General features: G+C 51.5%; 1 protein-coding gene across 1 annotated transcript in view; it reads right to left on the bottom strand.

The window, feature by feature from the left end:
* Nucleotides 1-13585, bottom strand: part of Adam12 (ADAM metallopeptidase domain 12) — a 225752-nt gene that overhangs the window by 14379 nt on the left and 197788 nt on the right. The window contains exons 14-20 of the mRNA XM_013021993.1: nt 11753-11861; nt 11447-11645; nt 9010-9087; nt 6834-6942; nt 4140-4275; nt 3480-3588; nt 1930-2109 (exon numbers count right to left, since the gene is read on the bottom strand). Of these exons, the coding sequence (XP_012877447.1) occupies nt 1930-2109; nt 3480-3588; nt 4140-4275; nt 6834-6942; nt 9010-9087; nt 11447-11645; nt 11753-11861 (920 nt within the window). The remainder of the gene's footprint in view (nt 1-1929; nt 2110-3479; nt 3589-4139; nt 4276-6833; nt 6943-9009; nt 9088-11446; nt 11646-11752; nt 11862-13585) is intronic.

Raw genomic sequence — 13585 nt, 5'->3', positions numbered from 1 at the left:
TCAGAAAATGTAGACTTTAAAACAGAGATGACCAAAGCTTGACAGAAGCATCTTACAGTTCATCAAGAAAACATAATAAACTCAATTATGTGTATTACAAACAGCAAGAGATTCAGCATACTGGAAGCAAAATCTGATGCGCTGACACACAATTATAGCTGGACATTTCCATACCCTATCTCAGTAATGGATCAAGCTATTAGCTATAAAAAAAGTTGGAGGGGGCTGAGAGTGTAGCTTTGTGGTAGAGTGCTTGCTTAGCATGCATAAAGCCCTGGGTTCGATTTCTCAAGACCACATAAACAGAAAAAGCTGGAAGTGGCCCTGTGGCTCAAGTGGTAGAGTGCTAGCCTTGAACAAAAGAAGCTCAGGGACAGTGCCCAGGCCCTGAGTTCAAGTCCCAGGACTGGCAAAAACTTTTGGAAGGATTATGCTTTATGTACATATTGGCCAAGAGTTGAAATGTTCATATTTGGTACCAGCAAAGATGGATAAGCTGATGATGATATGGAACATAAATGCCCTAGATGAATACTTAACATATTATGAGTCTTAGCATGTTCAGATGATATTTTTAGGAATCTTCCTTAAGGGAATGAAAAGGTACAAAATGGATTTCTTTAGATCTTCTGAACAGAGCTTGAGAGATAACGAAGGTCAGAGACATCTAAACATGCCCACTCATTGGCAAGAACTTGAATTATTCTCTATTCAAGCAAAGTGCCATTGCTGACATAACGCTGAGGATCTACCATACCATGGGATGTGGGATGGCTTTAAAGTAGAAAAGAAAAACACAAATAGCAGGTATACAGTTGTGTACATAAAGAATAAGTTAGATTAAAACATACAAGTGTATAGAAATTATAAGAAGAACTTTAAGGCAAAACTTATTTTGTATTTCTCATTTGCTTCTTCCCCCCCTTCATTTTCTGTGGTGAAAGGTCAGAGTCATGGTCCAAACCAACAGTGACCTGCACCCCCCCAAAAAAAATCCACAGCATTAAAAATGAGATATTTGAAGAGTCTACACTACAGTGTGAAAGCTAGACCAGAGAAATTCAACAGGGGGCAAAGTTATTACAATGGACGTTGAAGGTGAAAGCGGTAAGGAAGGAGAACCATTATTATCCTTGCGTGATCATCGGCCTTGGACTGCTTGTCTCTGTGTCACTGACTGGGTGCCCTACCGTTCCCCATGGCCTTGTGCTGCCAGGATGCTGGCGTCCAGCCTGAGGGCATTACCTGGCCCTGACATGTCTGTGTAGGACCCATCAAACCATCTGGTCTCACTGTGCATAGGCAACCACTGGTGAGGCCTGGAATCCAATAAATCTAACAGCTTTTGTCAAATTGAAATTCCAATTCTAGGCCCAAGGATGATGATATAGATAGCCAGATAGCTCCTGGTACAGAAAAGCTTCCCCACTCCTGATTGCATGGGCACGCTAAGTACGCTGAATATAAAACAAAAGAAAACATACTAACCAGGCCTCGGTAGCTCATGCCTGTAATCCTAGCCGCTCAGGAGGTTGGTATCTGGGGACTGTGGCTCAAAGCCAGCCCAGGAAGGAAAATTCGTGAGACTCTTATCTCCAATTAAAGACCAAGAAGCCAGAAGCAGAGCTGTGGCTCAAGTGTAGAGCACTAGCCTTGAACACAAAAGCTCAAGGACAGTGCCCAGGCCCTGAGTTCAAGGCTCTAGGAGTAGAGGCAGCACGCGTGTGTGTGTATGCACGTGCACACCTACACACACACACAGAGTTACTACCAGTAAATTAAACCTGATAGCTTTCTTGCCGTAGTCTAGGCCGTGTTCTGAGTGTCTCGTTTAACCTTCTAAATAGCCAAATCATCTTCATTTCATAGAGACATTGCAAGTCCACATTAGCAAAAGCCGGGTCTGGTTGTGAGTGACCTCGTGCGTACCTGGGTGTGCTTGAGTCCGGGATGTGCAGGCAGGGGTCTGGCGGGGCCACTGGGCACGCGTGGGGCCTGGCGCAGGGGCAGGGGCAGGAGCACTCGCTGAGGAGATGGTGGCCGAGGCGCGGCTCGGGTGTGGAGGGCTCTGCTGACGTCAGCACCCAGACACGGTGGCCATCTCTTGTCCTGCAGGGTGAAAGCGGAGAGCCAGCCCATTAGGGGTCTCAAAAAGTGTCTGCGATCACTAAAGGTAGAGGAGGGCGGGGAAGAGGAAAGAAGTCTGGGGTGCATAGAGGGGAACTCTTTTCCTTTAAATCCAAAGATTCCAACTGAAATATACCTGCTCCCCAAATCTGGACTAGAGAGAGGGGTTGATTTGTCTCTCTAAAAACGGTTGAGTTAGGGATGTAGTGCACCATTATAATCCCAGCACTCAGGAGTGGAGGCTGGCGGACTGCAGGTTCCCAGACGGCCTGGGCTATCCCAGAGAGACTCCGTCTCGGTAAACTAACAAGAAAGCAAACAAACTAAACTTGTTCAATTAACAAACAGGTGCAGGTCTTGAAGAAGTACCAAGAATGATGATGCAGACCAAGCAGTCCAAAGGTGATCCTGTGGGGGACATTTTATATCCAAATCACGGCAGAGTTCAAGGCTCAAAAATTCTTGAGCCAGATGCCAGGGAATCATACCTGTAATACTAGCTCCGTAAGAGGCTGAGAACAGAGGATTGACAGTTGAGGCTAACCCTGGCAGAACAGTTCTAGAGACTATGTCTCTGACCACAGTGGCCTGTGCTCATCAGTGAAAGCTACCTGGGAGGCTAAGATCAGGAGGACTGTGATTCCAGGCCAGCCCTAGCAGAAGAGTCCTTGAAGGCTTGGCCTCATCGAGGGAGGCTGGAATGGAAGGCTGATACTCATCAAGAGCACGGTACCCATAGACTGATGTGCGGAGTTGACAGCCCTTTGTGTAACTACCTAACCATTACAAGCTGGGCAGCAGTACGTGTCTGTGGTGGCAGCAACTTCTGGATGACTAAAGTAGGTAGATGCCTGGGCAGGAATGAGATCCTATCCTAAAAAATAACCAGCTGAAAAGAGCACTGGAGACATAGATGCCTAACAAGAGCAAAGCCCTGGGTTCAAATCCCACTACCACCAGAAAAAAATTCTTAAGGATACACTAAAAAAAAACCCCAAAACAACTTGGTAAAATTAAATATGAGAATATTGTCTACCAACAGCCCTCCTCACGCCTAGCGGTCACTTTGGAAATCAACAAGGGGCCCTGGGGTGAGGAGCCCGCTCGGAACGCTTTCCTAGCAGAACCCCCGCGAAGGCAGCTCATCTTGCGCCTTGGAAGATCTAGAAGGGGGTCACTACAGAGACTGCTGTAGTTCCGGACCATCCCAGAGACTCCTGTAGTTCCGGACCATCCCAGAGACTGGCTCAGTGAGTGCCATTTGGAGTTACTGACCCAGCAGGATCCGGTTCCTACGTGTGGCACAGCTCACGTGTCCGTGGAACACTGAGCGTCAGGCCGGTTCAGCTTACCTTGGAAGTTCTGGAGCAGGGTGGCCTGCTGACCGGGCCTTTCCCGAGGTGGGCGGGGTGAGCCTGTCCAGGATGGGAGCCGTTGGCCGGCCGGGAGGGGCGCACACCCCTGCAAGGTAAAACCCGTACACGCTAACCAAGGGCGCCTCCCCTTCTCCCTGGCTTCACTTTTCCCATTTCCTTTCCATCTGTTTTTGCCTACAGGTGATTCATGTGCAAAGGTCAAATTATCTCCCACTCTGAGGGGATGATCAACCATTGCTGTGTGTTCTCCAAGCCGCCCCTGTGTCACAGGAGCTCTGGTAATCTACGGACACGCAGCTTGGAGGCAGCTGCGAAGTAGTTTGTCTGAAGCTTGCCTTTCAGTGCTGATGTCTGGGTGCATTTGGACCGCCGGCCGCGCTCCCCTCGGAAGGGCGGGGAAAACTCCCCGGCAGGACTCACCCCTGACAGCGTTATTTATGCAGGAAACAGTGCAGGGTTTGTTTGAAGGGAAAGTGAAGAGCAGGTAGCTGGTCTGGCAGAAATGGACAAAAACCCAAACCAGAATATTCTGGAAAGAGGCCACCTGACACCCCAGAGGTGTCTGCCCCTTTCTCTGCGAAGGACGGTTCTTTCAACCGTCCTTTCTCAAAAAGACAGCCAGCCCCACGCAGGTACCTCAGCTTCTCCATGGCTGTTTTCTTATGTGTGAACAGCACTCGGATCAGGGCCTTCCTCTTGAGATAAACCACAAAGCCAGCAGTGAGGAGACACAGGACACTCAGCAGGACTCCCAGGGCCAGGCCTTGGTGATCTGAAACAAACCATGTTTGGCTCACAGAAGGAGGCCCTCTCATAAACACGACAGACATCGAGCCATGACGTTTATGGTGGAGCAAACTTCGAAGGAATAAACAGCAACGGACTGAGTAAATCCCCCAGGGATGGACTAAGAAATTAGTCTTCCTTCAGGGGTTGTGTTTGAGGTTCGGTGGATGCGGCCATCATTCATGGCTGGCAGCTTGGGAGTTGGCTGCGTAATCTGGCAGGTGGGGTGCTGGTGGGATCGCACAGACGCCCCGGGCAGGGCACCAGGCCCAGCCCGGAGCCATGGAGGGACCTTGGAGCGTCACTAATGTCTGTCTCCTCAGACCACAGCCTTCCAGCCTCTTCACACACCTTCACACACTGCCAGCTCCTCTCACTCTTTGGTCCTAGATTGTGCTTCATTTTTTCCCCTTTCTTTTTTTGTTTGGAGTTGGTTGGTTCTAGAGCTTGTTTTGTTCAAGGTTAGTGCTCTAGTACTTGAGCCCCAGCTCCACTTTTGGCTACTGGGTGGTTAGCTGAAGATTAGAATTGTACAGATTCTCCTGCCTGGACTGGCTTTGAACCATGATCCTCAGATCTCAGCCTCCTGAACAGCTAGGATTACAGGTGTGGACTGCCCCTCCTCCTCCTCCTCTTCCTTCTTCTTTTGATCAAATGAGACCCTGGACATGTAATACTAGACAGTGAAAAAGAAGAAAAATCGTATCTTGAATAAAAAGCCCCTGGGCCTCGTTTTGCTGTGTGAGGGGCTTACTGTCGCAGCTGGCAGTGGCAGTCTCCTTTCTCTGGGAGGAAGCTGTGTGTTTTCTGTGTTTTCATCACCTTTGTCTGTGACTTGATGCCTTCTGTTTACTTGGCGGGCATGTGGGAAGGAGTGCAGTTAGCCCTGAGTCGCTTTCTGACTGGACTATGGTTGGAGGCTGAGTGAGGAGACCGGAAGTGAGGGTTACTTGGGTACTTGGGCCTTCATTCAATCCTGTTTGCCCACCAGCAGTGTTCAGGTATGCTCCACACAGAAGGTGTGCACACAACCCTTCAGCGGCCGGGGACAGCGTGCAGGGGGCTTCCGTTACCCCAGTTTTCGCTCACCCTCTGCAGAGGGGCAGAGAGAGGCCCTTGCTCTGGGAGGAGCCCCTTTGTGTCTTGAGTTTGGAAACTCTCAAATCTGAGGCCTCCCTGGGAACCCTAATGCCATGCGCACTGTAGTGCGAGTCTGTACTGGAGTGATACGCAGTTTGTGCGTTCTCCGCCAGCCTCCTCGGGTGATAATTGGGTCGACTTGAACAGAGACAGGCTGGGTGGCAGGGCTCTTGATAAAACACAAACGTTACACCAGGCGCTGGTGGCTCACACATGGAATCCTGAGGACTGCGGTTTGAAGCCAACCTGAGCAGCAAAGGCCGTGAGACTCTTCAGTTTAATAAACTACAGAAAGCCAGAAATGGAGCTGTGGCTCAAGGGGTAGAACATTAGCCTTGAATCCAAAAGCTCAGGGACAGCGCCCAGGCCCCCAGTTCAAGCCCCAGGATTGGCAGAAAAATCAAACCAAAGCAACAAAGTAATCTTTACTTTTTGTACAATAAACCCTTGAAAGTCCTATTGGAATATTACATGGCAGCAAGAGACTGGCTGTCAAGGCTGAGCTGCCCTGAAGGGTAGAGAGGTCCCTGGGCCCAGCCCTGGCTTCCACCCACTTCAACGGATGCTGGACAAAGCGGAAGGCATTCTGGTCCTTTCCCACTTGCTGCACCTGAGGGAGGGACAGCGCATGAGCTCCTGTCCTCTTTCAGAGGGGAGGCGGCCGCACATGTGCCTGCTGTCCCTGCCCTGAGCCCTGCCAGTGTTCCCTGGCCCCACACAGCACTGTTGTGTCTGTTGTCATGGAAACGATGGCAAAGCCAAGGATTCCACACTGCTGGTCACAGCAGGCCTTGGGGACGTGAGGTCCCCTCTGAGGCAGCATTGGTCACGGTTTCCTTGTCACCAGGGGCTGACTGAGCACCAAGGGAGCCAGGGCAGCGGCACCCCCTGCTGGCGGCCTGCCACCTTTTGCCTGGCTTCTACTATAAAGGAGAGAATGGCTTCGAGGGGCCTTTGCGTCATGAGATGTCAACTCAGAGAAGGCCGTCCTGCACCAGTGACCCGAGGAGAAATGACCAGAGGGTCCCAGCGCAGCTGTGGTGGAGAAGCTTGCGCACAGGCTCCATCACGCTGGAGCTCTGGGGACAGCCAGCTTTGTTAAAACCCCGGTCAGAGTTTTAGAAGGCATTGAGCCTCGCAGCCCGCGGAGGGGGCCTGGAGGGGCTGGCTGTTATCAAGTCCTCGGAAATGACGAGGATGTTCACAGTCCTCTGGAAGCCTGCTACAGACACTGCGTCACAGGCTGACTGTGACACACACTGCAGCCACGGCAGAGTCTGGGGGCTTCTGGAAAGATCGGTGACAGGGCAGCGAGTTGGGCTGGGCCACGTGCGTGCATTGAGTGCGGGCTCACCGCTTCCCCGGCCGCTCAGCACCTCGCCCGGGGGGACGGGCGCCACTCACCTGCTTGCCGGGTGGGGCCGCTGTCTGTGCTTCCGCCAAAGCCAAACTTGTCACAGAAGGGAGGCGCCCAGCGCGCCTCGCAGTGGCAGCTCTTCCTGTTGTTGCAGACCTTTAAGACAGCAGGGGAGAGGGAGGGAGGGCAGCCATGAGGGGCACGTCCTCCTGAAGCATGGTAAGTCTTTACATCCAACTTGAGCATCGCAGCAGATACAAGATCACTGGGGTCACCAGCACCCCCACACTCAGCGAACCTCACTGGCAGCAAGCAGCCGCGTCAACGCCTGGGCCCGGGAGCAAACGCTCTCAAGACACCAAAGCCTCCCGGGCTCCCGCCTCCCCTTCTCGACTGTGAGGGCAGTGGACAGGGACCTGCATCAGGGACCTGGGACATCGGAGGCCGTGCTTCAGCGGACAGGAGGTGGAAGGAGGTTTCCCAACCAGAAGCAAGGCTCACCCACTGTCCCTGCTACCTGAGGAAGGGCACAGGGCAGCTGCTGCGCTTCCTCCCAGCCCGCCTGACCCCTGCTCCGGAATGCCCACCTCCGTCTTGCAGCCTGGGGCCTGGGGCCTTTCCCCAGCTCTCCCTTGTGAAGAGAGAGGATGCCAGGGCCGTGGCAGGAAAGGCTGCAGACAAAAAGCGGATGGCTCTGCCCTCGCTGAGCCCAGCACCAACACCAGATGGAAGATGAGCACCCTTCATGGAGGGACCCAAGATGCCGAGGGACCGCGATGGCAGAAGTCCCTGAACCTACGGACTCACTATTGATACGTGTGTAAAGCAGGCAACGACTCCACACGCCAGTGGAGTCCCAGCACGAAGCCCAGAGCGTGTGGCTTCTAGGGAGCATGTCTAAGTTGTTCTTCACCTCAGGAAACAAACTATGGGTCAGAGGGATGAGTTTCTGAGCAGTTTATATACAGAAGTCGGGTGGGTACACTTCAATATTTAAAGGCCGAATAAAATGCTCAGAGCAGGCGTGCACCACTAGTGATCACTTCCTGTTTACAGGGACGGCTCCCTGCTTTTTGATTGATCCAACCATCTGCCCAATTGCTCCTAAGATGAAGGCCGACCGTGGAGAAGAGCTGTGAAGTGGGCGGTGGCGCTGTGAGCAGGCAGGGCTCCCTCACCTGCGGTAAGGTCTGCGGAAGTCTAAGCCTCTTGGCTGATTCCTGGAAGGTACTGCTGACAATCTGCCCAATGGACTTTGCATAAAGCCCTGAATGGCCTCCCATTCAACATTCAGCCACAATCCCTCGCCCCTCGGCCCCCCCCCCCCCGCAGAGAAACTGCCCCACCCTCCCTACCCTACCCCCTCCCATGCATGAATTATGGGAAAGCACTTGGAACATGATTTCTGTAGAAAAAAAATTCAGAAAAACAAAACTGAACGGTTGGCCTGGCTAATCAAGATGAACATGGTTCCATTGGAAACCATGGGGACAAAGACATTACATTTAAAATGGAGTCCTCTTCTTTCCTACAGATCTTTTGAATCAAGTAACAGCCTGTGGGCGTGTAAACCCACTGCGTGGTGTGTCCAAAACACACCGTCAGTGCAATGGCTGTCCTTGCTGCAGTCCCTTTTGGAAGAATTTGGAGCGTTGGGAGAGAGAAGGACAGCCCCGTGAGACATGACAACATTGGGCTGGGAAGGTGGCTCAGTGGTAGAGCGCTTGCCTTGCATGCATGAGGCCCTGGTTCGATTCCTTAGCACCACATAAGCAGAAAAAGCTGGAAGTGGTACTGTGGCTCAGGTGGTAGAGCGCTGGCCTTGAGAGCTGAGGGACAGCGCCCAGGCCCAGAGTTCAAGCCCCACCATTGACCAAAAAAAAAAAGATGTCATTTCAAGTGGTAGAGATATGACAATGTGAAGCACTCCACGAGCAGGGTTACCCTTGAAACGACTTTGAAGATGGCAGACCGCTTTCTTGAAATCACAGGATGTTAATTTAAGAGATAATTACGACTCCATCTGATTTGCTTTGTTAAGATGGAAATGACATTTCTCCTGCCACGTAAAGGTCGGAAGCAATGAGTGTCCTCAGAAGAAATATCGAGAGGACACCACCGTAGCTAACAGACTTTAAAGAGTGCCACGGATTGCGAACGTCTTTCCACATGGAATGCTGTGCTCGGGGACACTCGGCAGGACAAGGCAGCAGCGCAACTTACTCCCCGGCCGTGGCACTGCATGGCGCACTCGTGAACGCCGAAGACGCTGACGTTCTGGCATCGCCGGTTGAGGCAGATCTGAGGAAGGAAGAACAGAGCAAACGTCTCTGATGTGTCCCCTCCCCTCCCACACGTGAGCTCAAAAACCCAGAACAAAGTTTCAAGACAGCGCTTCCTTCTGCCAGGGCAATGTACCCTAACGGTGTCCTGTTTGGCTCAGCTGTGGGTCTCTACTGTCTGAATCCCAACGTGGCCCTTTTCCAAGACTCAGGCCCACGTGAACACTATTGAATTCTTACACTTCATAGTCTTAGCCAATCCTGAAACTGTAATGAGTGTTCTCACAAGGTGGGAGGGGGCTTGCTGTGAATCCTATATAATGCAGCTTGCTGTATGTATGTATGTATGTATGTATGTGTGTATGAATGTGTGTATGTATGTGTCTGGTCCTGGGGCTTAAGCTCATGGCTTGCACACTGACCCTGAGCCTCTCTGTGCTCAAGGCTAGCACCCCTTCCGGCATTTTCTGTGTATGTGGTACTGATGAATCATACTCAGGGCTTCATACATGTTAGGCAAGTCCTCTACCACTAAGCCACATTCCCAGCCCTAATGCAGCATTTTTATCTCCATTAAAAGACAGAAGGAAGGCAAGATGGGTTAGTCCCTTACCTGGGGAGCCTGGACAAACTCACAGACTCCAAGAATCCACAGCTAAAGATCTTTGAGGGGCATAGTGAACCATGAGAACTTTTTAAAAATAATGACTGACAAGTAGGATCATCAGTGACATAAACCATCAACAGAAATGCTCAGCAGAGGAAAACAGGCCCCTTGTGCTTACCCAGACACTGCCGAAGTAGGGGAAATGACCTGAGCTTTGTGAAATGACCCTGGGCTGGTTGGAAGAGTCTACCTCATTCCAAAGGTATGTGACAGACACCAGATCCTCTCTAGAGTTAGGAGGCAGGCCCTGGTGGCTCACGCCTGTAAGCCTAGCTACTCAGGAAGCTGAGATCTCAGGATCATGGTTGGAAGCTAGCCTGGGCAGAAAAAGTTCCTGTGAGACTCGTACCTCCAATTAACTACTCAAAAACCAGAAGTGGCGCTATGGTTCAAAGTGGTAGAGCACTAGCCTTAAGCAAAAAGAGCTCAGGGACAGCCCCCAGGCCCTCAGTTCAAGCCCTAAAACTGCCAAAGTAAAAAGAAAAACAAAGAAGTTACAAGTTAGGAAGAAGAATCTAATGTGTAGAACCCAGAAATGCTTAGAATGTAGAAGCAGCCTAGTAACCAGGGCAAGCTTTGCCATGGAGGTCACCATCAGATGTCACGAGCTCAAGGTGAATGCCTGGATGTGAGCGGCTCTGAGGAGCGATAGGATCCTGACCAAGAAGACTGTCCTATTCCAGCTAATAAGAGATCCTGTTAGGACCACAGGGCGTGGGTGCCGCTTGGCTCAGAGCCCACCGGAGAAGCTAAAAACCTCTTCAAAAGTAATGGTGCCCTTGGAACCCCACTGTTTGGTGCTGGTAACCTGTACCTTGGCTTACAGGCAGCACTGTTTAATGTGAAGGCCTGAACAGAAGCAAAGGTGGGTGAGGGGTCCCACAGAACATGGGACATACTGTGTTGTCACTTTCCACCGAAAACAGCATCCAGTGCTGGGGATAGGAGGGGCCGGGGCAGGAACGGCTGGCATTCCTGACTGTGGGATTCTGTAAGGGGACAGAAGGGGCACCTGTCCTTCCTCTTTTGTGAGGGGCTTCATGATCATCCAAAAAAGCACTGGGAGATGATTCATGTGTGCTTTCCCCCTAAAACATTTTATGAATTTGCTATCATTTAGTCAGATGAGAAAGCCTAGTAAAAAAAAATACTATCTGTGTAGCAGAACATGAACATCTCAATTTATGTCTCTAAAAAAACAGATTTTATTCTTCAATCTCAAATGATCTCAGGGTAGCAGCTCCCCTTTGGCTCACCATGGACGCCTCTTCCCTTCTCTCAACAGGGTCTCTGAAAGTTCAGCCGACTCCCACTTTGTCCAGGTGAGAACAAGCACCGGAGAATGTGGTGCCAAAAGCCCAGCCCCGTTTCCAAAAGCAATATGCGCCACTATTGCATTTCTTCCCAGAGTAATTTCCTGGCTGGAAACCTTCCTGACAGTCAGGGTGAAGAAATGACTTATTAAACACAAAAGGGCTGGGAAGACGATTTTGACTCCCACTCATCTGTATCTCCCTGGGCAGACTGGGACCTCAGCTTTATCAACACTTTCTTCTAGTTCCAAAGGCCTGGAATCCAGAGATTGCATGCTGAGGAGACGTAGATTTAGGAAAACAAGCCCATCTCAGCCCCCGGTTCTTGAACAGGCCGTCCTTCAGCGGGCCCTGTTCCAGACTTACATGTATGATGCAAGTGAGAACTGGGGTCTTACTTTTCCATCTGCGCACTTGGTCCCTGCGAGCACAAGGCCGGGGTCGGGCATGTCATCGCCCAGGTACACATGGGTCCCCCGGCACAGAATCCGACCTCCTTCCTGCAGTGGGATATTTGTTTCTATGGAAACCGCATTGGTACCAATGACTGGTCGGCTGGCACCTCCTTGGCACTGGATTTTCCCACATTTAACATCTCTGGAAGGGCAAGAAGGAACAACTTCAAAGGAGGAACAGTTTGGAGCCCACCCGAAGTCACTTGAGAAGACACAGCCATGGCGTGGCCGGAAGTGTGGACATCATACCTCATCTCGCATTTGGTGAATACGCTCTTGGCATCTTTACCACAGTTACCATAGGGATCCCCTGCAGAGTTGACTCTCTCAAAGCAGATCCCGGGGGCAGGCTTAGCACCTGGAACAGAAAGCGCAATGGCGTCTTCATCTCTGGAGTGTGTTTCTGGATTTCTCAGTGCATCACCGGGCTTTAGGGCTGAGAAGAGATGCCCTCTGTGCTCAGAGGGTCTGTAGAATCTGACTGACTGGTGATGGGAGCTTGGAATGGCCACCGCCAGCCTACCACCCTCTTTTGACCTCAGTTCACGGCAAAGCCCACAGCTCACCACTCACTCTCTTCTGGAGGCTTGCTATGCAGGGCCCCTGGCACGCGCAGCCTCTCCGGAGATGAGGCCTACCTGTGTGGCCAGCTTCAATCTGGAGCAGGAAAGAGCTGGCTGCAGGCAAGGGAAGCTACTCTCTTCAGCAACATCCCACACAATTCCGGTGAGAAAGCGCAAGCCAGGGAAGGCTCCGAAGAGGAATGATGACTAATGTGGGGAAGGAGGAAAGGAGGGAGACAGAGACAGACAGACAGAGACACATAGTGACAGACAGGGAGATACAGAGAAAGAGAGAGACACACACACACACAGAGAAAGACAGAACAAATGAGCAACACAGAGATCGTACACAATGCTTCCAGTCCTTCTCTAGGAGAAGATGCTGGCTTCAATGTATGCCTATTTTTGCAAAGCAGACTTCTCTCAGAGGCTATGAAGTCTGGAGTCCTGAGTGTCACGACAGTTCCCAGCAGGGAACAGCCATTGTTAGCACGGTTTACAGCCAAGCAAAGACAGCGTGTAAAGGAGGTCTGCAGCGTGGAAGCTCCAGGACTCCTGTGCATAATGGTATCCACCGTCACCTACGAGGAAGTCAGGCGAGCGTGGTGCGTCCTTCAGAACGCACTGCCCGCAGTGGGAAGGTGGGACTGGCCCACCTTCTCTCTTTTCTCCCTCGCTGGCCTGTGGGTTGCACACTTCTCCTAAGCTTCCAATGGGCAGGATGCCAACCTCCCAGAACCCAGATCTGACCACGGGGTTTAAAACGAATCAAAGTTATGAGGACGCAGTTATGACTCATTCTAGTCTGCAACACGCCTTTGCTGTCTCTACCTTCAAGGTGAGGTATTAGGATCCTGCCAGGCAGCATCCGCAGCCACCTCCTGGGGCTGGTGAGCACCTGGCTAGAGCTCACCATTCCTATGCACCAGTTACGCCTGCCTGCCACCGGCAGCTCCCACGGAAGCCACCAGGATTCTGCACCCGCATCATCCTGCTGAGCTTTACTGAGACTTCGGCTCTTCATGGATTCGTGCAGAGTGAGGAATTACTGAGCTGCTTTATGCAAGGCCACAAAAAGATGGACATTTCAGTTCCAGAAAAGAGAAATGGCAGTTCCTCCATCTGAGAAAATGAGAGCTTGGAAGGGGGGAAGCTCAAGAGGGCTCCCGTGGGATACAGCTGAGCTTGGGCCGCAAAGGAAAGGGACTCGGAGGGGCCATCGCAAAGGACTCCCGGCTCCTGGCCGCTCCAGACGTGGTAGCTGGTGGAGGAGGGGCAGGGAGGGACAACAGATTACTTTACACGGCCATGGTATGCTAGCTGCCAGCTCTTATTTTTCCTAGAGACAGAGTGGTCCGTCATGTTAAAAAGTAGGCTTGTGTCCTCCCGGAAGACGTTACAAAGGGCAGAGTGGGGATTCAAAGCGGTGGCACTTGCAAATGCTGAATTTCATGTCTTCACAGTTGGTAGGAGGAATGACGCGTTTTCTTATCACTCTTATAGTACATCAGTTTAAAGC

This window comes from Dipodomys ordii, unplaced genomic scaffold (genome assembly GCF_000151885.1).
Source record: "Dipodomys ordii isolate 6190 unplaced genomic scaffold, Dord_2.0 Scaffold58, whole genome shotgun sequence".
Classification (NCBI taxonomy): Eukaryota; Metazoa; Chordata; class Mammalia; order Rodentia; family Heteromyidae; genus Dipodomys; species Dipodomys ordii.
Note: the sequence above shows the minus strand (reverse complement) of the source record. Positions and strands in the feature narration are given on the sequence as shown.